The following is a 26,710-nucleotide window of genomic DNA, read 5'->3' on the forward strand; positions in this document are numbered from 1 at the left end:
AACCTATTTAGTTAGAATGATCTGGTAAAAGTCATGACATAGATCCATTCGAGAATTTGGTTTGAAATCTGATGTACACAGACTCCATCTGATCTAACTGAGTTTGTGTTGAGTTGCAAAAGAAGCCTTATAATATATATATTTTTGTATATCGCTTTTCTAAACACTCGTGTAAAATTACGAACAGAACACTATGTACATAAAAGCAAAATCATAAAAGGAGAACACTTAAACACATGTAAAAATAAATACATAAAACAGGACAGGAGTTATACAAAGCTGTTCTGAAAGGGTGTTTTCCTTTCAGCCTTAAAGTAATAATAAAACGTGTAAAAGCAACAAGCATAATTTTCACATCACAAGTATAAGCTACTCTGTGTTAGTAAGAGTATAATTAAAGGGGGAGAAAATTTGGCAATTTAGACAACACTGATGCAAAGTACGAGAGCATTTAAGCAAAAGTATTTCAAAACAATATAAAAAAACCAAAATTCAACACTATTATAATTAAATTAGCATCGTGTCACCTGTAAAACTGCTCGTCATATAAAATAATATTAATTAGCTTAAATCACATAACGTTTGATATATTTTTCTCATTTTTACTGTGTTTACTATCCCTCCATTTGCCCACTTAATCAATCAATCAATCAATCAAATTTTATTTGTATAGCACATTTCAGCAGCAAGGCGTTTCAAGGTGCTTTACATAATTAAACAAAAAAAAAGCACATCATGTGACATTGAATAAACAGTAAAAAGGAGAAAGAGATTTTGAAAAAAAAACATACTTTATTCCCCCCCCACACACACACACATACACACACAACACCACCACCACCACCACCAGCCCGCACGTGCTGCGTGCTCGCCCCTGCTCCGCTCGTCTCGTGCGCGTCGCCATTGGTGTGGGATGATGTCATCCACGGCGGAGACAATAGAGCCCACCTCCCCCGTCAGTGTCTCCTCGCCACACGCGCACCGCGGCTCGGCGTGACACACGCGCTCGGACGTGACGCCAGCTGAGTGAGCCAAGCACTTCTGATGACATTCGCTGCCGTGTCGGTTCAGTCCGGAGCCCGACCGAGCTGCCGAGCATCCGCCACTCAGACCGGGGCTGCTCTCTCGCTACGCTTCCACGCAGAGGAAAGTGTCACACATCTGGATCGACACATTTGACCCACCGGCTCGTTCCGCTCGGGGTCCACGGCATGAAGCGTGGGGATTTGTGACTCGGCTGCGCGTGAGTGATGAACACGGAGCGGGACTCTTGATGTAAGTCATGTTTAAATCTCAGTGATGTTGGTGACTGTCGGCCTCAAGCAGCAGGTTCCAACAAAGAGCCGCAGAACAACCTCCACCTGCGTGGCCCGATGACTTCCACTACAATAGCAACGTGTTGTTAACGTGCCACAACACGCAGCGCGCGCCCCTTCGTTTTTTGTTTTTTTGTTTTTTGTTTTGTTTTGTTTAAAACCCACGAGAAGGTGGCATATGTAGGATGATTATTGGTTCTGTTGGGGTGAACAGTGCAGATTTAGGCAGGGAGAAGAAGTGAAGGGACAGGCCTGCTGGTTCGGGCCCACATCAGCTTTATTTCTCATCATGGTAAAGGTTGGCAAGACCGCAAAGATGCGATAAAACATAGAGTGGGGGGAAGAGGGCAGTGCGCCACCTAGCCGCAGAACAGGAGTGAGTGTGTTTTTTCCATCACTGACCTGCAGAGTGGCCCTGAAAACAACAAGGCAGAGGAAGAACAGCCAAGATTGTAGAGCTGATTTACTCACCACCATTTGAGCCTTTTGTTGTTGGTGCAAGCAGCATCGGTGAAGGATTAATGGCTTTAACAGAGGAGACTCTTTATATCGGAGCTAATTCGTTCTGTTTTCTGTTGCTTTTTTTGAAGGACTGCTTAGACAGAAACTAGTCTGCAGAAAATGTGACTGGTTATAAAACTCACAAGAACCATTGAGGTGCAAAAACAAACAAACGAAAAAAACATAACTTCCCGTGAGGCGTTTATTGCACTGTATGTATTTTAGATGCCAGCACGAGTCTTTATTGTGACAGGGTCATGCCTATTGATCACCCCACAGAGAGTCATCACTCAGCAGCACAGCTTGACGCTGCTTTCACACACCATAGACTTTTGACTCATTGCTTATGTAAAACCACAGGAACCCTTGTTGGTGACAGAGAAATGTTTCGCTAATGTGCTTTCCTCATGAAATCTAAAGTTTCTGATGCTTGTGGGGATTAAAATAAAACAAAAAAAACAAAACAAAAGAAAGATGCCACTCTGGCTTGAGGGTGATCATTCACAATAAGACAGGTGCAGCCTTTCTCTACGAGCAGTTAACACTTATTTCTAATTGGCCGGCTCTATAGTTCTGAACTGTGTGCTTAGATGGAGCCATTTCACTATTTGCTGTGTGCATGGATGTTCCACATCGCTATGTGAAAAAATCAATCACTACTTATCTCTGTTGTGCAGTTCTATGTACTGTATGTAGGCTTTACGCTCAAATACTCTTGTCAGCATTGTGAACCAGAAGTAGACCCAAAGTTATGCATTTTATTTATTTTTTAATGATAATAACCCTTCAAACTGTAACTATCTCACCTGACCAAATGCGAGGTCTGATGCTGAGTGCTAACAGCCACTAAGTCTCCACGCAGACCGTCGTGGCGTCGCAGTGAAGCATAGATCACTTAATGAGGTCTTAGAAGCTTTGACCTTTAACACCTAAAGGAATCGTTCCATCCTGCAGCCGAAGTGAAAGGCTTGCAGCAAAACCAAAAATCCCCTTTCGGGTGTTTGAGGGATAATATGTTCACGGAGACGAACCATGGAAGGACGACTTGACAACACAATGCGTTTGGCCGTGGTTGGCGTTGGTGTGAACACATGAATAATCGGCACGGGGGGAGGGACGGCCTCAGGTAGGCTCGTTCTGAACGCCTCAGCGCGTTGGATCTAAATATAAATAGATTATTTCGCAATATTAACCGGATTTTTTTGTCTTTTTTCTGATTGACATCTTTTTTTTTTTTTTTGACCTGAACTTCATGTATGATTTATTAGAGGAGCTAAATGCTTAATGAGAAGACACAACATTTTGGTTCACAAACAGTTTTTGTTGACCCAGTGTTTCATAAATCTCAAACTATGTCTTAAAGTCAACACTGGATTCAAGGATTCGTCTAAACACGTTTCCCCAATTAACATCTGAAAATATTGAAAGTTCCCAAACAGCAGTCTCATGTGAACGAAGCCACAGTTTAGCAACGTTTATTCTCTTTAGTCTTCAATAATTTACATGGCGTATCACCTCTGTATTTATGATCAGTCGGCTTATTTAAACATGGACCCAATGTGAAATGGGATTATTCCTGAAAAATGTCAAGAAAGGTAGCTTCTAAATTGTCCGACACCCTGCAAGAAAATATTTCTGCCACAAAACAAATGCAAGACGTCCAAAACCAGAGCTGAAAGTATTGAGCGATGTAATTTTGCTCATGCAGGCCTGGGAGAGAGAACTGATTTCTATGTATGTGAGTGTTAGCAGAGATAGAGGGCGCCAAGCTTAAAGCTCTCACCCTGATATCAGCGGATTATAAAGGAGTAAACCTATTTTATACAGACGACAGCCAGAAATGACAGCAACTGGATAGCAGCATCTGCAAATCAAGATGTATTGCCACATTTTAATACTGTGACCTTTTTGTGTCATCTTACTAATGTTATGACGAAATAGCGAACCCAAACAAAACTCGACGAATTATCACTTCACATAACCTGCAAGACAAAATCCTGACTGACCGATTCGAGGAAGTTAATTATGCATCTAAACTTTGGTTCTCTGGGGTCACACCATTCTCCAAAACGTATGTCCCTTAGAGTCACTTAACCCAAGTTTAGTGATAAAAGTAACTTTTTTTTTTTCTGTGTGTGCTGTGAGGCTCTGAGGTTGTGTGAGTTTCCCACCGTTGTTGTTTTTGTTGCTTTTCCTTGAAGACCGTCTGGCGCCGATTCCAAAGGGGGAAAAGAAAGAGTCTGTTTTTATCCACTTCAGCTCATAGATGTCACTGTTGGCTTTTTATGTTCAAGCCATGCAGACTCCTGTCAAAAGGAATCGTCTCACATTTTATTTGGGTTATTTTTCTGAGGCGGACCTGAACACTAAATGGTTTGGGGGATTCTCTTTGCTCCAAAGGTTATTGTGTACCTGAAGAATGTAGAGGCTATATTTAAAGATCAACCTAATTACTCTCATGCATACCATAACGTGCCGCACAAACGTATTGCTTCCTATTATAGCTGCTTTTGTTTAATTAGGAGTATCTGAGTCAATTTAAACATGGAACATGCTTTTTGTTTGCCTCCTTTTTGGTACTTCCACCTTGACTCACCCTGTCACATAAAACATGATGGCGTTCTCTCACCTTTAACATAAAGTGCAAGAGGGGTTAATGCTTCTGTGAGGCTCTATCCAAGCCAGAACTTTTTCCATCTGAGGTCCATTAAGGTTTCAGTTCTTGCTAAGTCCGCCTGTATTTTGAGAAGATTATTTAAAATATATTCAAAGTAGATTACGTTTGGTTTTATCTTCACCTGTCAGAGGGCTCAAATCTCAGCCAACGACAAAATCTTCTTTTCAGGCGAACTCTCTTCACAGACTTCTATTTTTGGAGGCTTTTTGTTCTGACTTTCTGAAAGATCACACTCCCGATTGCGTGTTTTAATGCATTTTTCTTGAGCAGTTCAGTGGCCTATAGCTGGCTTAGTTTAACATATTCCCTATAAACGTAATCGTAAACTTTCTTTCAAATAATGAAAGTAAAAACCCTTTTTTATTTTTTAATCTCAGACGGGGATTCTGATGCTATTTTTCCTGAGATTTGTCCACTCAGGTTTGTCCGCATGGTAAATCCGTCAGGCTGAGAAGAGAAGAAGAAGAAACTGCTGCATGTTTTCCATCACGCTGTTCGCTGGTTTTCCTCTCCGCTCTGCAGCTTCAATCACTCTGTCTGCTGACTGCGGACGTTAAGGGATGTAATTATTTTGACTTGCCCCCTTCTCGCCTGACGTGATGTGAGGTCTGACGAGACGGACGAGCGAATTTAGCGCATATCTGGAAAGGGCCTTTAACCTGCATCAGTTGCGTCTGCTTTCCCCCATGTAATGGAAAACGTTATCATGTGCCCCTCACCCTTCTTGTGCTTCAGATTGTGTCTGCATGATCTCGTCATGAGATTGGTCAAGATGCTCTCCTATAAACCTCTACAGTGCCGTATAACAGCAAGAGTTTCTTCATCCTGGAGACTATCTAGGTGTTACTCCACCAACGTAGAAGTTATCTGCCCTCTTTAGCATCAGAGAACAACCTCCTTTCCTTAACAGCCAAATGTCCAGACCATCTGTGTTGGGCTCCACAGAACTGTTGGTACATAACAATCAGGGATTCACACCTGTTGTCCAATCGAGTCTCTCTTCTCTGACTAGAACCTGTAAAAGGTCAGAGCAGACTTGACGGACTCCTTCACCTTGCAAGGTTTTAATACGTTTCTTATTTCTTCTCATCCAGACTCTTGTTAAAGTAATTTTTTTACACGACCCCCCCCCCCCCTTTGCCAGTTCATCCAAACGGATCTAAATCAAACGGCACCAATCGTTATCGGGGTGTATTATAACGCCAGCGTTAACGCGCCGCTTCAATTTGGGCGACTGAGTCAGGGCGAGTCGCTTTGTTTATTTCCTGTGACATCATTAGATTTGTAACGTAAGCCTGAATAGAGTTTGAGTCATCTTGTAGTTTTTCTTTTTTTCATTCACTGCACTTGGTTGAACAATTCATCAGTCATTTGATTTGATTTTTGTGTTGATCTAACTCCTTATCCGTTTGTTTGTTGTTGTTTTTTCAGTTTTAGTCACGTCCCTGAGCTACACTCTATAAACAACCAGCTATTTACTCCTTCATTACTGATAACGACAGACCCGGCTAATGTTGTCGTTTTCATTCCGAGTCCTCAGAGCTACGCCCCACTGGGCCGCCGGAGGGATGTGACATCAGCATCAAGGCTCCCTCTGATCCCCTGCTGACTGTTTCCTCTTTGTTTTTAACAAATAGGCCTGGCTCCAGACTTATTTGTATATTTAACGATCGCCTCTGATGTTTACCCGAGTGCATTTTTTTTTCTTTCTTCCGTTTAGCTTGAACACGATTGAATCTATTTTCTCCTACCTCCTTGTCCAGATGTGAACATCTAGCGCTATTTCTCTTGTTCTTGAAGCAAACATTTTCTCGTTGCGGATGTCTTCTTTGGTCCTGTTATGTGGACTAATTGAGCAAACTGTGCTGCACGTCTCAGCATTTAATCTGTCCAATGGACCCGACGTCTCTGCACACTCCTGCAAATGTTACTGCTGCATCAAAACAAATGGAGCAGCTTGCATGTATTTCCTTGATTAGCTCCCTGTAGTTAACCGAGCGGCTGAAACGGTTTGATGTCCTTTTTCTCATGTAAGGATTAGGAGGGCGACTCAGTTCTGTTCGGCTTATTTATGTAGAGCCAGCTCACAGCGAATCTCAAAATAAGCAGGTCCAAATCCAGAATCCTATTCAGTTCAGTTCATGCTAATGCAGTCCGCTCAGTCAGATTCAGATCCACTAGAATCTGAATCTAGTGTGTCGGATTCTAAACTCGGTTAATCTTATTATCCTAGTTGCTTAAAAAAGGTTGTCTGAGGAAAACTGCAGCAGTTCCTCCTTCTGAGCAGGCATGTGGCAGCAGCAACTTTTATGGGGAGCTTCCTCCAGGTAGCGGAAATTACAAAGTCATGACAACTTTCTATGGGGGAGAAAAAAAGCAAAGAGTAAGAGACGTTTTTTATCCATAAAAGAGACTTGGCTCAACATGTAAGAACAGATCAGGTGTTTTTTTTTTCTATTAGAGTCCAAATTTGGGAATATACAACATGTTTTGTCAATGGCATTTTCAGGAAAGGGGCAGAGCTAAACACTGAAGGATGGCTTCTGATGTACTTTCTATCAGAAAATAAAAGAAAAGAAATGCACAAGCTTCTTTGGCAGCAGTATATCGATTTGTGGCTTTGTCCAGAAAAGACTCACACAGAAAGAAAGTTTCTTATTAGAAAGTTTGACAAATGATAATCTTTGGCGCTCGGAGCCTAGTAGAAGATGTGGCGCTGGTGACCGTCGTCAGAGAAGATTAGAGACATTTTCTCCCCCACTGGTGGTGGAGAGGATGCTGAAGGTGGAGAAGGGGTGGAGTTGTGTTGAATCTGGTATAGAGAGGACGCCAGAGATATTGAAGATGCCTGGTGTTTGGAGGAGAAGATTGGCGCCGATAGTCTGGGAAAGAGGCGCATGATGAGATGAAGAGAGTTTTCTTTCATGAGAATGAAAGAAAGGAAACTGAAGGATAATAGCAGCGATGCTTGTAAATAATACAGGACTGGAGCGTAGGAGATGTACCGTTGTGTCACTAATGTTACATGAACGCAATAAATAATAAACTCACTGGATGTATTATTCATTTTGTCTAAAGCTTTAAATACTGCTGCTCACTGGGGACAGCCAATAGCTGCTACAGGCCAGAGTTAATGGAGCATCAGCTGGTTCTGCTATGACCCAGAAGTTTGAATCTTTTAGCAGGAAATTGTAACGGCAAAGGATTTCAACTAGAGAAAATATCTTTGTCCGTTCTGTACCTCAGTTTGAACCGTTTTCCATTTTTGTTTTATTAAAACAGATGGTATAAAATGTTTGTACATGTATAGATAATTTGGCACTATTACCATTCTTTTGAACTGACAGTTTACATATTCCTTTCCAATCGACAGCCGGACTGTTGTTCTGAGTTTTAGGTTAGGAATCAAATGTAAACAGAGCCACTATGTGATGTCCCTATTTTGAGATTTGCAGCCTCAGTCAGCAACTATCAGGTTGCCAATGATGTGGACAGCAGTCGGTTTACATTTTTGGATGCAATATTTCCTGTCACAGCAGCAGGTCTGCTGTAAACCGAGTCCACACCTCGACAGCTACACGAAAACAAGCGGAGCGCCGTAAACAGAGGAGACCCCTCCACCTGCTGCGACAGTGTCTGCCCGTCCTTAAGAGATTTTAAATTAACGAATCTAAAATTTAGGCCTCAATATGTCTTAAATTATTTTTAAAAAAGCAAGTTTGCATTAAACACATTAGTCTCAAATTTAGTTTTTCTTTTGCCTTTCTCGTGGTACTTTTCTGTCTGGAAAATGTTTGAATAGTGCGCAGACGCTGTCGTTGCGTTTTTGATGCGGTCGAGGCTACCGCTGGCTGCTAATGTCTATGGCTAATATACCCTTGCTAGCTAGCTAGCTAACTTTACAAAGTCCATCGCAGGTAAGAACAAATTTATCAGCATTAGGTTGGACAACATTCGTCTTCACCACTGGTCTCCTGTTGATTAAAAGGAATGGCAATTAATCTCATAATCTTGAGTAAGAATCTGAAAATCTCTCATGGTTAATCTCACAAGGAGTACCATTTCTTCCTCCATAGTTTTTCATTCTTACACACACACACATACATCCATATATAATGTCGTTCATAACGGTCTTAAAAAAGTCTGTGTTGAATTTGGAAGTCCGATGCGGATCATTTTCACCTTGTTGCTCCGATGTCATCCTCTCCACTGTGTGGGCGTTTGGCTCCGTCATGTGTTTTGTGATGAAGTAGCTGCATAAAAGTGGGGTGGAGAGTGGGAACGGAGAGCTCTTCATCAATCTTGTGCATTCAAAGAACCATCTTGAACGTACCAAATACGCGGCCTCTCCATTTGGAGCAGAACCGCGCATCCCAAACAGGCCAGGTGATGAAAACTGTGGAGCCTGCAGGAGAAGGAGAGGCCTCTGTGATCTCACTTTGCAAATACCAGGCGCTGTCTTTATCAGATGATGAAGAAATATGTTTCTTTATCATCTGATTTAAGTAAAGAGCTACAATACCTTGCATTAGTGTTCGCTCTCTCATGTAACAACCACAAAATGTATTTAAAAAATAATAAAATTAGGTAATAGATCAACAAAATGTGATATATAATTTTGAAGTGGAAGGATTTGTTTTTCCACTAGTTTGTTTGCAGCGTTTGCAGCAGCTGCCGTGCTTTTTATCAGCTTGGCCGCTGCTTTCCATAACAAACTGCAAACAAGACTTTTAATGACTTTTTCTTTCTTCTTGCCTTTGTTCCAAACTGGCTTAAGGAGCTGCTTCTCTGATTAATGCTCTCTGTCCTTGGCCAGTCGTCTCAGTGAGATGATTAAAGTTTCATAATCTAACCTGGTTTTATACTTTTTCCCAACTTTCTCCCCGAGCTGTCTGTTTGTTCACTAAGGTCAAATGTAAAAGCACTTTGAATTGCCTTGTTGCTGAAAATGTGCTATATAAATAAAATTATCTTAATGTCCTAGAGTCCTTCACAGAAAAGCTGGATTTATGCTGAGACTAAGTTCACACATATGTACTTATTGATTAACCTGATGGTAACCAAGGGTAGGAAAAATAGAAACCACTTTCACTTCACGATTTTGCAATACTTTGTGTTGATGGCCTCAATAAAGTAAAATCAATACTTTTGCAAAGCTTTATCCGTCTAAATACCGAATTTACATGCACAGCAGTGTTGGGTGTTTATGGGAGAGAAATCTCTTGACAAAACATTGACATGTGCTCCGTCCTCCTCCTGGCGGTTGGCTGTCTGTTATCTTCCCTCTGCTGGTGTGTTGTGAGCCGACGGAGGCCATCATGAACTCCCCCTGCAGACGTTTAGAGCTCTTGCTTTGTAGCCCTGCTTCCCATCTCTCTTTTTAACACGTGTCTTTTTATCTTTGTGAGTTTGAATTCCAAATTACTCCTCTTTCATGTGCTCCACTTCAGATGGAGCTGAAGGGATTTCATAGCGTAGCCTCCTTAAGCTTTTGCATACCTGAGTGGACGCGTTCTGCAGTGGTTTTGCCGTAAATATCGTCCTGTGACATTTAGATGTTTTTCTTCTGAGAAGATCTGATCGTGGCCTTTGTTGTGATTCGCAAGTATAGCTTTATGCTTCCTGTGATATCTTTGGAAGACATATAATGCCGTTTCACCGCATGTTACAGCTATTTTCCTGCCACTACTTACTACAGAGGTTTGCCATTACACACTGTCTGATGGCCCTGAGTCAGGAACGCTTCGATTTGAGCCATTAAATTGATGGAAGAGTTTCTTTTTCAGCGTTCTCGCAGTCAACACAGAGCCAGATTGTGCCTGCGCTCCTGCACTGTGCAGTAACACTCTGCTCGGCGTTGTGTGCTTCCCGTTATTCCTCTCTCTTTTTCTCTTACTTGGCTGTCACCTCCGAGGCAATCTGCTGTTTGGCAGTTTAAACAGCTAACAAGTGGACCACACTGAAAAAACTGCCAAGAGAAAAGAACAAGTCAGTTCTTTGATCACGAGCGAAACAGTATTTTTTTTTTCTTTTCTCAGACAGGCCCCTAAACTCTTTGTACTGTTTGGCTGCAGGTTTTAAGTGAAGCAGCTTCAGGAGGGATGTAAGCGCACAGAGTAACAGGACTTGGTAACTTATCAGCTTCAGTGGCTAATTGGGATCAACCAACAGAAGTGCTTTCACATGAACAAGGCTAATTAAACACAGTTTTGATTAGCCTCCTAAAGACACCGTTTTAGATCATTTTGGTCCAGAAGCATTTTGCCTTCAGGACGAGAGAAAACACAGCAGAGACGTGACAGGATATCAGATGTTGTTCTATCAGATTGGAAGATTTTTGCATCACTTTGGAAGTGAAAACCCCAAAGACTCGGCCGCCAGTAGAAGAATGTCTGTAACGCTAAATGATGCATTTCTCTGTGTGTGTGTGTGTGTGTGTGTGTGGGTGTGTTTTATTGAACACGTCAAGTTGCAATTAAAATGACAGCAATGCAAACAATAAACATTCAAAGAAGTGGGTAGAAGTGTAAACCTATTAAAACCCAACCCTTCTCCAGCAACATCACAAAATCTCATCCTAATTGTAAGTATTGTATGAAAATACCTTCATTCTACTCTCAGGTTCTTGCTTAATGCAATGCATTCAATAATTTACAAATAAAAACTCTAATAACAACAAAGTAATCATAATGTTGAGGCTAACAGTGCTTTGCAACAACAACAACATGATAATACGTCAAGACAGTTTCTCATATTTAGTGTAAACCATTTCCTGATTTGAATTGGTTAATGTTTGGACATTATTTTAGTTCCATAGTTTTACATACACCACAGACTAGAACATAAAAACTCCTTGTGGTTCTGATCTTACAAACTTTAAATTTTTCTTCCCCTCAGAAAGGATAAAATCCTTCTTCTTTTGAGAAAAATTTTTTTTTTTTTTTTTTTTTCTGGCAACTGTTGATTTTGTGCTTTAAATAAGATGTACGCTGTTTGTAAACTCACCAAATCAGTAAGTTTTAATAATTCCTCTGAATTCAGACGTTAACACATTCAGGACGATCTGGAATAATACCTGTATTGCATTTTCACTCCCATATTGCAGTGTTGCGTATCAGGCAATTCCGATAACCACCCGATACGATATCATCGGGTAACATACTTTTATTACTTACTTGTTAGAGTGGAATGTTAGAAAAGACTCGATCAAGTGATGTTACTCAAAAAAGAGAATAGTCAACAATAAGAACTGACCCAATATAACGTGGGAGGAGCTTCTCTCAACCTAATTATATCAGAGATTGTAGATGTGTTTCAATAGAATCGGGTTCTCTTTTTTTGATTGATTGGACTGATTTCTGATATCAAATCAGGTTGAGATGATCCTGATATGCAGCCAAAGTTCTGCCAATGCCCTCCAGAAGAATTGACATCCTTGATAGATGGTTAAAAAAGGCATTAATATAAATGTGTGTCTTGCTGCAATAACACCTTCCAACACTGATCTTTATCTGTTAATATGAGTGAATCTGTACATTGAGATTCCTCAATAATCCATATATTCAACAAAATATTTTTTTCTGCTGTAAATTTTTAGCACTCAAAGAATTTAAAACTGATTGAAAAGTCTGACTTTTTACGCTATGTGTCTTATTTTAGAGCGTCCGATTCGAGATTAGACCCATTAAGCAAATCAGGCAGAATGCTTGACCTAATCACGCTGTCAGACGAAATGGCAAATCAGATCTCTGTAATCGCCAGCGCTTGTGCTGCTGCCCCTGGCTCTGGCTTTTGCGCATGCTTTTGCTCATTCTCCCGTGTTTTTCCCAGTAAAACATTGTCAGCCAGCGACACTACCACCGAGTATTTTTAACTTCTGTTTGGCCCAAGCTGCAACTGTAGTTGAGTGAAAATGCCAGTGGCCAGCCCGCTCTTTCTGTCGCACACTCTGCTTGTGAGGGGAAAGTGATCAGAGTGATAGTGACTTCCACCATGATAAAACTGGGTCAATGTAACCCCAACCCCCTCCACTGCAGGCAAGGCTGAAAGAGAGGGGTGGAAAAGAGATGAGGATACCGTCACCAGACTGCGCGAGGACTTAAACATGGAGACACCGGAGCGCGCTTTGCTTTCCCGATGGGTTGGTAACTGTGTTGTGTTGGGGTTGAACTCCCGTCCCCACAGTTGTTCTGACATGTTCCTTCCTCTCCCTGTAGTCTGTGGTTTATGGTGCATCTGTGTGATCTGCCCCTCTGTAGATTTATCTCTGCCCACTTTTGTTGCTGTCAGCCGGGGTCGTGCACTTCCAGGTCTTCCCAATGGTCTTCCATTCCCAAAAAGAGTCTTTTATTTTTTTTAAACTATGGTTGTGTTGAAATGAAAATCCACCCTATGGGAGGGAGGGGCTGTAGGTTGGGTAAAGTTTGCTTACGTCCATCCTAGTTGACTGAGAGTGGCCAGTCAACTAAACCAGTGGTTTCCAAACATTTCCTGCCCCCCCCACCCTATGGATTACAAATGGCTGTCTGGTTGAACGATGTCTGTGGCGGGGGGGGGGGACTTTTTTTGGGGCAAAATGAATGTACATAGCTGGACATAGACAACAACACCAGTAGCCTACAGGCTACTTGTTAAGCTAAAGGTTCTGTATTGATATTAGCTAGTCATCTTTAGCTAAATTACCTGCATCCAACAGCTTTACTCAACTCAGTCGGTTAGTTTGGAGGGAAAAACTGTGAAAAGTTCTTTGTGTTTTGCTGGTTTGCTGCCGTGATTCTAACACAAACCTACGTAGCTCCACAGCAGCAGCAGGTCTCCTTCACAGGTGGAAACACAGCGCGAGCGTCGTAGCGCTCATGTTGCGTTTAAAGGCGGCTCGGAAAAACAGGTTATGACACGTTAACAACGGATTAAACAGTTTTAACTGCTGATAAAAGTGACAGAGGACACAAATATGGGAAGTGTGGAAGAATCTACTGTATCAAATTGACATAGGAATAACAGAGAGTTGGCCATTCTAAGGTAAAAACCCAGCACACAGTGTTCATGTTTTTTTCTTGTTTTTTTTTTCATCCAGACGGCTTCCCACGCCACCCTCTGCAACGGCACGGGGGGGCGCGCCCCACAGTTTGGGAACCTCTGAACTAAACAAATTCTTGTTATGTTGACCACTAACCTCATGTGGAGGCTTTATGCGCACATCCAATTTTCCATGTTTAGCACCACTTAAAAACTGCGTTTTGGGCGGTTTTTAGGGTTTCTGTGTGGATGAAAACATTTCTGGAAAAGGCTCCATGCAGACATGAGCGTCTTTAAAACTGGCAACCAGTTTTAAGAAAGAAATGTTCCCATGTGGATAGAGCCCAAATCAGACAACTTTAGACAGTCAACATGCTACTAAATGTGTTCCACCCATTTCTAAGTGTCAAACTAACCATACAAGTAGTTTCAGTGAAAAGTTCGAGGTCCATTAGCATGCACTATTCACGGGGGGAAAGATTAGCATTACACATGTGGCTCACTAGCAAAGCTGAAACTACAGGTGGAGCAGAATGTGCTTGCATCTCCATTACTCTACTTGCATCAAGCAATAAAGACCGAACGCTCTAACACAATGGAGGAATCCTTAAATGTAACAGTTGAGTTCGTGTTCATTGAGAAAACCTCTGATCCTTTTCAACCAACACAGACTTGAACCTGATGCTAAGTTTAGCATGCTAACATCATCCTCGCTGACCAGTGCGGCCACCCACAGAGCCGTCTTGCTGGAGGAAATTGAGGCACTTCATCAAGCAAAGATGGAGGCTGATTATAATTACCCGTGTATGTATCAAGAGGGTGGATTTTCATTTTAATGGCAGTAATATTTCATCCTAATGTCTCACAGCAGCCTTATGACTGCACTGCAAAAAATGTTAATATCAAACTAATGTAACAAGTATAGCAACTCTATAGGTAGCATTAATCACAGAAGCAATTTAAGCTGCTATCGTGTTTATTTTGCACAACTGCTTGCATATGAAAAACACTCAGATAATCTTTTCTTGCAATAAAATGAAATGAAAAATTACTCCTTAGCTGCATTGTGTTGTTGTGTATGTGGGTTCCCTGTTTATACCGTGGCATGGACAAATGCTTGTTTCTGGCAGGCCCAAAGAAATTAGCTGGTTTGTTCTGTTTGCACCAAGGGCAGGATGAACCAATACCATAAATAGAGGCTGGAAGTTTTTCATTTCAGATGATCACAAGACTCTGCAGCTCTCAAGCAGCCTCTGAAGAAAAGAAATGCTCTAAGCTATAAGACATGAGTCACTTTCTTGTTTTCCTTTCGCAATGCAGACCAGAAACAACAAATGCAAATTGATTTTTCTTTTTTTATTTGCTTCAAGGTACACACGCTGACAAGCTATAGCTTATCCTTATTGTGTAATTATTTCATCCATAGCAAAATTTTTGGTTAAACATCTCAAAACAGGCATTTTGACATATTCTTCAGATTTAACATGTAAGTTTTCACCGATGCAGTGGTTCTCAATATTGTTTGCATCGGCAGGATTTTGTGGCATCAAAAAAGAAAACTGTAATAAATGATACATAAAAGAAAATTTTTTTTCTTTACAAATTAACTGGAGTACTGTGATATTTTCTTGAATTATAAAATAAAATGGCATAATAAAATAAGAAGTGTGCACAACCTTAAACAAAAGCTTTGTTGATGCACCTTTTGATTTAATTTTAGTCGAAATGAGTTTTTCCAATCACCCCATATCTGGACTGCGCAATATTTGCCAACTCTGCCTCGCAAAGCTTCTCCAAATCAGATTAGGATTAGAATCAGATTGTGAGGACATCACAACACCCTGACTCACAGCTTTCTTCAGGCGACCCCCACATATTTAGTCAGATTTCACTGAACCATTCCCCTGTGAAGCCGCTCTTTGGTTGAGTTGGATCTAGCAAAACCTGTTTTGTTTTTTTGTTTGTTTTTTTACATTTTTGAAAGCCACTGCGTTGTAGTGCTTTAGCTATTTTTTCCATGATTTGGCTTATTATTTCAAATGAATGCATCTTGTTAAGAATTGGGCCCCTCAGAGGGGATGAAGGTTGTTGCAGCTCATTTATCACAGCTTTTGGGATTTAGCTGTTAAGAACCCTCAGTGCCATCAGGATTAGCTGGGATTATGCATTGCCAACAGCAACCAGGTTAGCACCTTCAGATATGACAGGGGGAACAATTTAAACTGTAATTACAGACAAGCATTATTGTCCATGGCATAAGCAGGACCAGGCTGGGAGCTGCATGTTTGATATTACATAAACTGTAATATCCATCAAACATGCACTTGAAATGAACCTGGTTTTTGTTGGGAGGTTTCTCCTTTTGTTGATGCAAATGTGAATTTCTGCAAGGTCGAAACTAACATTTAACATCAGAGGTTGTTTATTTTAATAGTTATGCAAAAAAACAAACTGCTAGTCTCTTTCAAATACAAAACATATGAATTTGCTGTGAATATGTGTCACCACTTTTAAGAGTTAACAGTGCCTTGCAAAAGTATCAATGTCCTTAAGGTTTTTCACATTTTGTCACATTACAACCATAAACAATATGTATTGTACTTGATGTTACAGGCCAACACATTGTGGTGCATAATTATGAAGTGGAACAAAAATTAAACATGACCTTATTTTTTTTTTTACGTCTTCATTAAAAATCTGAACAGTGTGGTCATGATTTTTATTTTCCATCTTCTATTTTGATACTCCAAAAGTTCAGCTTGTGTCATTTAATCAATAATATGACTTCTGCTAATGGTTTAGATCAAATCATATTAATTCCTTATTCCTAGTCAAAGTCTAGACCTAAATCAACCAAGAATGTGTGGCAAGACTTCTTTCTGTTCACAAGCGATGAAAAGTCGAATGGAGGGAAAAAACCTCGGTTTCTACATTTGCAATATTACTTTTCCTCCACTTCAAAACTGTTCACAAGTTTGTGTTGGTCTTTTCCATCTAAAATACAATGTTTGTGATTGTAGCATTTTAAAATTTTAGAAGATTTTAAGGGCATCACTCTTGTACATTAGATTTCGAAGTCAAATATATTATTCCTTTTAATAAATAACTCCACATTTTTAGATATAACAGCAGTTTTGGGGGTTTGCTACAACTAGTGAAATGTAAAGTGCTTTTGCAATAATATTCCCCTGACTGATTTGATTCTGTCTTTCTTCTTTCTTTGGTCAGCTTTGCATAAACCCAGATGCCTCCCCTCCCTCTTGACGAGCGCATAGTGGTTATTCAGCGCCCCAAAAACGTGTGTGAGGCTTCCCCACAAACCATCCCACAGCATTCCTCTCAGATATCAGCCTCTACCAATGGACGGGCTTCCCAGCCTTCGCATCTCCACGCCTCTCATTCCCATTTTTACTCACCTGCGTGTAAATCTGTGAGTGTGGAATGCAAGCGCAGGTCATCCCGTGTGCAGAGATTCAAGGGCAACCAGCCTGCCATCCCAGCAGATGTCCTCCACATCCCGAGCCACTGCCATAGCAATGGCACAGTAACGCTTGCCCCACGGCTTCCCTCCCACACACATACTATTGATATCAAGGTATCAGTGGACAAAGGGAGACGGGGAGGATTAAGTAACTCATTAGGGCGCGCTGGAAGTGTAAAAGCCGGCAGAGGGAAATGCGTCTCTTCCCAGTTTGATCAAGCACAATGCGAGAGAAAAACCGGAAGCTTTGGGAGGCCCTGTGGATTCGAGCATAAGCCACAACAGGTCCGTCAGCTGTCGTCGTCCCCTGGAGGGATCCTCCAGTTTGTCCCTGCTCAGGCAAATCAGCATACATTCAGGGGTGAAAAAGAGAAAGAAAACTCCAGTTTTCATTACAGAGGTGACCAGGAATTTCCCTCTTTGGGTCACAGGAAAAGTTCCAAGCTGGGAACTGTTCATCAAAGCCATAATAGCCACAGTCTGCCCTACCACCACCACTCTGTTCCTGTTCCCCATGCTGCCATCCTAAACTCCACCTATCCTTCGTCTCCCCCATCCCAAACCACTCATGTCCCAGTCTCCTTTCAGCAGCTTAACCAACCTCACCCTCCTCGCACAAGGGATCACCGCCCTCACATTCTTCATGGTCTTCCGTTGTCCCCCTGCTCCTCCCGTGTCGGAGGGTTCCCTAGTCCAGACCACACTTGTACCATTGACTGTGCGCACCCATTCAACTGTGGCTGCTGGAGGTTGGTAAGATGCTCGGGATGTAAAGGAGACTCTTCCAGTTACCAAGGAGGTGGAGGAAGCACTTCTACCTCATTTTCCTGTGGCCACAATGTCGGCGCAGTGAAGAGAGGAAGTAAAGACATGGGCCTGAAGAATCTGGGTGGCTGCCTCTCCACCGCTTCCACATCAAACACTTCCTCATCTAACAGTACTGCTTCTGATTGTCGAGCAGCTCTGTTCAAACCTCTACCTTGTGCCTCCTGCGGCGGAGAGGCCGGAAACTTTGAGAGTCCTGCTATTCTTCGGAAGAAGCTAGTAGGAGGATGCCTTCCCTGTACTTCTCTGTCGTCTTCAACCCCTTTGCGGGCGATCCAAAGCTGTGTGTCTGGTTGCAACAACAAGGCATCTCAGACTGGCAGTTCTTCCTGCAGCTACTGCAGCAGCGACCCGATAGTGGTGACGTTCAACCCTCGCCGGGGAAAGCCTCCTGGAAGAGGCTTAGGACCGACTCACCCAATGGCTATGCTGCAAGCTGACGATGATGACTACAGCGTGCGCACCATCTGGCCTGAGGAACTGGCCAAGAAAATGACCCATTCCAAAGCCCAAAAGAATAACTACAATGGGAGGAGTGTTGGGAAAAGCTGTTCTAGCCAGACCCAGAATGGCAGTAACGGACCCGGCCTTGCCCTCTTGGACTGTCAGAACCTTCAGGAATACGCTCAGACTAATTTCACAGACCACGCTGGCCGACGACGGCTTCAGCAAGGCAAAATGGCTGCCCTTGGTTTTGTAGGCAGCAGGTTGGGATCTAGCTACGATGATGGCCGTAACTCGTTGAAGAGGCTCTTGAATAAAGCAGAAGATGTTGGAATGAGCGACAGTCCTGAGCATGGCCAAGTGTATCCGCGATCGCCCTCTCCCCGCTCCGTGTCTCCGCCATCACCCGTGTCCTTTTCCCCTCCCCCTTCGGCCCCCAGCACACTGATCAAACCCAAACCCTGGCAGAGAGAAAGGGAGGGAGGACACTCTCTGCCGTCGGCTCAGTCCCTTCACCTGGCCCTGAACTCCCTTAACAGAGAGCAAGATGAGGAGAACAACCGAAGTAAGACTAACTTACAGTCCACCCGAGTAGAGCAGGTTATGTCTCTTTATTAATGCTGAAAGTACAAAAATCTGGTAGTCTAAACACCAATAAGCTAACCCTACATTAGCTTATTGTAATATATTATTATATTAATATTGTAATATAAATATTACAATATTTTTGTAATATTTACAATACTTGAAACTATACATTTGAGAGCATTCAATAAAATTTCAAAGTAGCTACATAATGTTCGTGTTGCTAGCACGAAATTACACCCAACAATGAATGTCCAGCATGGCGTTCTTTTTTTAGCAGCGACCAGAAGTCGATATCCTTTTGTTTGAAGTTGAGTCTATTAGCCACTCTCGAAATGCCAATGCGCATCCACACTTTCCTTGTTGTTCCCCAGTGAGGCTGTCTTTGCCACTCTCCTCATCGCTGCCTGCCTCCCTGTCCGATGAGACTGTGATGACTCCCGATGCGGAGAACGCCGTCATTAGCCCAATCCTGCCCTTCCTGTTCCTGGGGAACGAGAGAGACGCCCAGGACCTGGACCTGCTGCTGCGCCTCAACATTGGCTACGTGGTAAATGTGACCACACACCTGCCCCTCTACCACACCAACGCGGGGCTGCGCTACAAAAGGCTCCCAGCCACTGACAACAGCAAGCAAAACCTTCGCCAGTACTTTGAGGAGGTTTTTGAGTTTATTGGTGAGAATTCAGCTTTTATAACCTGAATGTTTTGTTGTGCGTGTCTGTGTCTATGTGGTGTAAGCGTTGTGTTTGGATTGGGGAATTAGCTCATTTGCAGGTCTGCTAGCATTTAGGTGAAGGTTTGCTATCAGTTTCCAGTGTAAAGTTAAGTAAAACTAAAATAGGAACTAGGAAATGTTTGACTCTCATTGTAGTTGGTTAGGGTTAAAGAAATTACCATTTCTGTTTTTAGAGCTTTCCCTTTTTCTATAATAATGGTTTCTACATTTCCATTATAGTCCTGTTTTCAAAAATTAGCAGGGAACCTTTCTGGGGATCCCACACATGCTGGACACAAACTGTTAAGACTTTTACCTTCAAGTCATCGCTAGAGAAAAACACAGAGATTGGTTGTCTCTCTGATGAACATTAACACAGTCCCCAGAACAATACCTGGCTATAATGAAATGTGATGTCATTATCATGATCAAAGTGCTTAATGAAAAGCAACTTAAAATCAAGGTAGATAAAGGAAAGCAGTAACTTAATTTAGCAGTCAGTGGCAGTTTTGTCGCCAAATAAAATCAGTTTTGTTTTTTGTTTGGGAATGTTGTGGATTATTTAATTCTGGTCTTAATGGTAAATAAATCTGCAAATCATCTGCATAACAAGGAAATTTAACATTGTGCTGCGTTATGATTGATCCAAGTGTCAACATGTGTAAGGGAAAAAAAGCAGAGGTTCTAACATAGAACCTTGTGGCACCCCACACAAAAGAGAAGAAGATAAAGAGGGGGAACAAATGAGCTTGACGGAAAAGATTTTCTAAATCAGGTAAGCGGTAAACCACTTCAAGACTGTCCATTGGATACCAACACGGTCATGCAGGCGAGACGAGTACAGAGCAAAGGCTGCTGTAAGGTCCAGCTGATCTATCTTTACAAATCCTGGAGGTGCCCAGACAAAGAACTGTGTGCGTTTGTGGTTTCATACTCCAAAATGCACCACTTATAAGCAAAGAGACACTCTGTATTCTTGGTATATTTCTACTTTAATGTCAAAATTACAGTGAAAAACGTTACGTTTCACATACTAAAGCAAACATTGACCAATTTGTTGTTCTCATCCCCAGAGGAGGCATATCAGAGTGGACAGGGCGTGTTGGTTCACTGCCAGGCAGGTGTGTCCCGTTCTGCAACCATCGTCATCGCCTACCTTATGAAGCACACCCTCATGACCATGACGGACGCCTACAAGTACGTGCGGAGCCGTCGGCCCGTGGTGTCGCCCAACCTGAACTTCATGGGTCAGCTCTTGGAGTTTGAGAGGGACCTCAACTCCGGGGTGACTCCTCGGATCTTGATGCCTAAACTAAATGGTGTGGAGACGCAGGTTTGAAGGGGGAAGGGGATCGACGGTCAGGACTGTGTAGCATTAAAGGGGCGTTAAAAAGAAAAAGAGTGCAGCACATTTTTTAGAGCGACAGGTCGAGAGAGAATCTTGGCGGGTTTGGCAAATAGTGCACTTTCAATACTGTGAAACACGAGACAGAGGACTGGGCGGTTCATTTGTTTCATTGTTAGACAATTTGATCCCCATCCAGCGTACTGTTCATAAGATAACGTGCCAATATTTTGTACAGCTCCGACATAATTCAGATATCTTTTTTTAAAATCTAATACCTCTTCCTTTTTGTTCCTGTTTACAGTCAACGTTCATGCAGGAGGAGCGACTTTCTTGCCCGAAATCATAAATGCATGCAGAACCTGAATGCACCATGGAAAGGGTTCTTTGTTAATCATTCATCTACAACAGCTCTTTACTACTTTCCACCACATGTAGCAGCGCGATGCACTTTACTGCCCATTCATTTGTTATCAGAGATGAGATAGGACCTCAGTTACTGTTTTTAAACCATTTGCTTTCATTTAATCAGTTTCATTGTTTCTTTCAGTTTGAACTGTGGAACAGTGAGGTGTGGACCTAGAAAGTAAAGCTTTTTTGTTTGTTTGTTTTGTTTTTTGCCATTTTGGTGGTTAAATCTTGCAGACTCGTTTAAATGGTGCATTAACATGCAATGTCAATGCGAACAATTAGAAATGCAGGTTTTACAATTGTATAAAAGCATTTATTCCACTACATGAGCATTTCCTAGCAAACAGCTCAGCAGATGGTGGGTTCCTGCTGTTGCAGTGTGCTTTTAAATCTTCTCAAAGAGTGAAAACTGATTTTGTTTTTCTTTCTATGTTAAGTTGTATTTCTGTGTTTCCTGCTTAACAAAAAGTAGTTTAATATGTAGCATGAAACAGACCTGCAGTTTTTTTCTAGAAATCAAGAGAGCACATGGGTGACACTTAAGGTCCTGCAAAGCTGTTTCGGTCATAAAATTGTTTCTGCATTTAAAAAAAAAACAAAATAATAATAATAATAATAATAATAATAACAATAACAATAATAATAATAATAGTCCGCCCGCTGCAGTTTGTTATTCACTGAACGGAGCCCATTTGAAGTAGCACAGTGTTGTTTAAAAACCTTCAAATCTATTTGTTTTTATTGCAGTAGCATAGTTTCACACTGAAACATCTGTTGTGCCCGATAAAGCTCAAGTAAGGTTTAGCAATCCCAACATTTTGCCAGTACCTGTCCCAAACAGCCTGTTTGCATCCAGATGATGATGATGATGATGATGAAATCATTACTGATTCCTAACCAGGTGATCTAAAAAAAAAATAAAAAAAAACTCCTAAAAATGAAAGAACTACTTACAAAAGGCTTCAAGTCACATTTATGCTAAACGTGTTTTTAGAGGTACTAACTGCTTTAAAACCAATGATTTCTTAATATGGGACTAAAATATATTCACAATGTTTCATACATATTTTCTTTGTCAGAAATTGCTACTGTAATAAAAGCTGAATATTTTTGGGCTTTTTTACATGACAGTGGATGTGGATGCCGATGCATTTTAAGTTATTTGCAGCCTTGAAGCCAAAAATCTTCGAATTACTTTCACACCATTAACCATTATCAGTCCTAATATTATTATTATTATTATTATTATTATTCCTGAGCTCGACTCATTTGGCTCGCTGACCTTCTCCATTACTATGCATTATCTTGATAACAAGGTCTTTGGTTTGGTTTGAAAATGTTTCTTGATTCACTGTGAACTATTTTCCAGAGTGGTTCAGACTCCGTGAAAGAGAGAATATAATCTGTTACAGGAGGATTACATTCAATTTAATTAGCTCATTATAACTCAATAAAATAAAAATAAAAAAAAGGTTATTCAACAGTAGATGATGAATTGAAGTGCTGTTACTTCCAACGGATCTTCAGCTAGCAGAACTTAAAACATTGTGTTTAACTGGATGTAATGTCTTTAAATCTGTTGGAGCGGATTTTTCTACAATAAGATCATATTTATATTTTTAACAGCAGTGCATACAGAACATTGCCTTGCAAAAGTATTCATTTAATTCGAGATTCTAATGTTTGTTGCAGGATTTTTATTAAACACACCAGTGTTGCTCTGCTTTTTTTAATTTGGAGGCATCAGAGTTGAGGGGGCTAAACACAGTTATAGGACGCACTCTTCAGATTTTTTTTTTCTTAATCCATCCAATAAAAACCTAATTGAGGTTTATGGATGTGTGAGCAAATGTAGGGTATGAATACTTGCAAGGCGTTGTAATTTGGTCCAAACTTTCACTGGAAGTGAACTCAGTTATTGATGCTCGTCCTGACAAACTTAAAAGCGGCAGCTTTTGGTTTTGTTGACGGCTGCGGAGGGCAAAGTCTGCAGGTTTTTGACATATTTCTTGACAAACGACTTGAAGGTCCAAACGGTAGCAAAATATGTGTATGCGACCGATCAAAGAGCCGTACTACACCAGAATCCTCTGCTTTTCTCAAGTATTCCACTCCGACTGCAGTTGACCCTTTTCTTTCTCGAGCTGTGATTAACGTGAGGTCTGGCTCCAGTTGTCTGAAAAAACCAAAATGCCTTTAGTTTGTGTAAACTGGTACACAGCTGCTGTGGAAACTGGGTGAAAAAATCCCAAATTTTACTTGGTGGATTTATTTTCGGACTGATCGACTTTGTTATAGTTCTTATATTTTTCTACAGCCATACTTCTTTTCTTTCTTTTTCTTTTTTTGTTATATTACATGCATTTTATTTATAATTTTTTTAAACACGAAGGTCTAGATGGACAGAATGACTCCCTCCAACTCTGCCATGACAGTTTGGATGTTGGCGAATGAGGGTCAACATGGCGCTCTCGTGTTTTGGTGATTTTTTTTTTTTTTTTTTTTTTTAACGTCTCGCCTTCTTTCAGCTGGAGAAACATCAGCCTGACCACTCCTCCTCCCGTCTCTGCAGCTCAGCTCACCTTGAAAAGAGAAATAGAGAGAGAGAGAGAGGCGGCTCACTCGCTCGCTTGCTGTTGTTACCAGATTTTTTTGTATGAACTCTATATGCAAAATGGCTGCCGAAGCGATTACTTTAATGTCACACTGTGTGAATTTGCTGCACAGCGGGGTCGTTGCTGACCTCAAGAGAGACTCTCTGGAGGAAATTCTTTAATTTATGGGAACTGAAGGGCCTCTTTTTGTGAGTGTGTGAGTGTCTATGTGTATGTTCAGATTTTCTGTTTGTTTCTCTTGGAGACACACACAAAAAAAAACTGGGTTATTTCTTGCTGTGCATCTGGGAACGTTGTATACCTTCACTTACTTCGGGGAACTCCAGTTATTCCTGTTTTGAAAGCTTACTTTCAAACTTTGTGGAATAGTTTTCTGTACCAAATTCTGAATTTGAGGTCATTAATGGTTCAGCTGACGAAGAGAAATCAAAGTAGAGCACCACCCTTCCTCCATCCTGATGGGGGGGCAAGAACTCTTCTTCAGGTACGACGTCGTCATAGTAACGCTGTGCTGTTTCCCCATCCCGCCTCCAACCAGAGACCCAGAAACTCATGTAAACTTCCCTCTAGCGCTGCCTCCTCCTTCTCTTTCCGCCCCTTTTTTTCTTAATGGATTGTTCCTCTTTAACCAATTGTAATATTTTTCATATTGTAGCATCTGGTCCTTGTATTTAGGCAGTTTCTTTTACCTCCATGTACCGCCTATACTCTTCATAATCCTTCTGAGGTGCACTGTGACAAACACGATGCTGCTATATCAAAAGACTGAGTATGTTGGTCACGTTTAAGCAGATGGGCTGGTGACGGGGAGCCCCTGCTTGATTTGTTTCAATTGGAATCCATATGCTGCCGCTAACGTTTTCCAGCTTGAAATGCACAAACGCGGGATCTGTAGCTGTCCATGGTGGTCTTCCTCTGCGAGTATTATAGAAAAGAAAGCAAAGTGTCTTTGCTGTGTTGCTTTCTTTTCTGCAGCACTAGTGATTCTGGCCAATATTCTCTCTAACCGGTGATGGATTTATGACTGAATCTCCTCGCTAAGCCCAACATTGCAGTACAATTATTAGATTTTTAATACAATTCATTTTGTTTTAATATATAGGCATTCAAATACTGTTGAGCCATTCATGCAGATACTGAGATTTTGAGATTTGTATGACATGTTGCAAAGGATAATAAAGATGCAGATGTGTGTGTGTGCTGTGGCGTCCCATCTGTTCATTGATTTAACGTTTATCGATTTGTTTTGTCGTCAGACATGTGCTTCCAGGTTTTAGATACACTTGGCACGAATTGGCCTCCGATGGAAGAGTTAATTTCTAACTTGATATGAGAGAGAATCGAAAACACTGATGTTGATGGAAGGAATAAGTCCCATTAATGTCTGTGTCAATTTTAAAAACAAGAGTTGCACTAGAGTGCTGTACAGCAAAAAACAGCAACAAAATCAATGAGAAAAATTATAAACTAAAAACAAAGTTACCCATAAAAATTATGGACATAAATTGGGGCCATAAGTGTGCTAAAAAAATTGTTTTGAAGCTAAAACAAAATTTTCTAACAGAAAAACAATAAATAAAGTGGTTTTGAACAAAAAAGTTCAGATTCAAGGATTTCTTTTTCCTGTTCCAAAAAGAAACCTTTTTTTGTTTAGCAAACTTTATGGCCCCTATTTAGCTCCATATAGAGGAGCTTCACATGTTAGAAGTTCAGTAGCTGACAAGCAGTGATCCAAGTGGACTTTAAACACCTTTCAGTCAAATACGACTTAAACTATATGGGTTATGTTTGGTTCTGGCTGATTTTACTTAGAGATATCGGGTTAAAGAGCGCTAAATATAAAAGTAAAGCACAACTTTCAGATTCCTTCTGCTTAAAGCACTACCCTGATCGGTCAATCACATAAAATGCCCAATGCGGCTTGAACATAACATAAAATAAAGCTGTCTGAGGTTCTGATACTGGCATGGAGTCTGTCACTCCTCTGAAAGCTCCTCTGAGCTAAAACATGCAATGAACCCGACGGGCTGGCACTATCAACAGATCACCAGCACCCTATGAATGAAGCCAGTAGTGTCTATTTGGAAAGTATCGAGTCTTTACGTTTCTGTCGATGCAAATGGACGATTGCGGCCGATGATTCGAATGATCGTCTGCTTCGCTCATCACCGTTACGTCAGAACGGTTTGCGACTGACAACAGCGTGCTGCGGCAGCCGCAGGGCAGATCGATCGGAGCGGCAGAGAGGTTGAAACAAGCCCAGCATCCGACTGATGTAACTTCCTCAAACAAGCTCTACTGCACCGACTCTGTGAGAACTAGAGTGTTATCTAAAATACACGTTAATGTCTTGTTGGTTTTAGGCTTTGATGCTTTTGACCCAGGGTGGAATCATGACACATCATATTAGTATGATGTCAAAAATGTACACTCCACTTATTATTTGGATTTTTTTTTAATCTGTGATAACACTGAATCTTCACTTCAGTGCAATCTGAATACTGAGCAAGCACAGACTGACGGTGGAGAGGATCAAGAGGATGAAACAGAGGAATTAACCAAATAACAAAATTAAGACGATCCTTTAAGTATGCTATTGTTTTTGCATTGAGTGCACACTTACTGAGCCTTGTGAAATATTCACAAACACAAAACCTTTTCACATCATGTCACATTACAACCACGAGCTTCACTACTTTATTAGGATTTTATGTGGTAGATGAGCACAAGCACATTAATTATTGTGAAGAAGAAGAAGGAAACTGAGACTTGCT

The 26,710-nt window shown here is 41.3% G+C and overlaps 1 protein-coding gene across 2 annotated transcripts; it reads left to right on the plus strand.

Annotated features, from left to right (window-relative positions):
- The first annotated feature begins 900 nt into the window (after positions 1 to 900).
- Positions 901 to 25,134, plus strand: LOC106947136 (dual specificity protein phosphatase 10). Of its 2 annotated transcripts, XM_015031957.1 has the most exons (5): positions 901 to 1,275; positions 12,531 to 12,634; positions 16,741 to 18,827; positions 19,222 to 19,524; positions 20,639 to 25,134. In XM_015031957.1, exons 3-5 carry the CDS (start codon positions 16,757 to 16,759, stop codon positions 20,902 to 20,904), a joined length of 2,640 nt encoding a protein of 879 aa, XP_014887443.1. In that variant the 5' UTR covers positions 901 to 1,275; positions 12,531 to 12,634; positions 16,741 to 16,756; the 3' UTR covers positions 20,905 to 25,134. The 2 variants fall into 2 exon arrangements, with proteins under 2 accessions (XP_014887443.1, XP_014887442.1); XM_015031956.1 differs by lacking the exon at positions 12,531 to 12,634.
- Positions 25,135 to 26,710: the final 1,576 nt, after the last annotated feature.

The sequence above is a fragment of the Poecilia latipinna genome, unplaced genomic scaffold (genome assembly GCF_001443285.1).
Source record: "Poecilia latipinna isolate Pla-1442-1.1 unplaced genomic scaffold, P_latipinna-1.0 Scaffold225, whole genome shotgun sequence".
Lineage (NCBI taxonomy): Eukaryota > Metazoa > Chordata > Actinopteri > Cyprinodontiformes > Poeciliidae > Poecilia > Poecilia latipinna.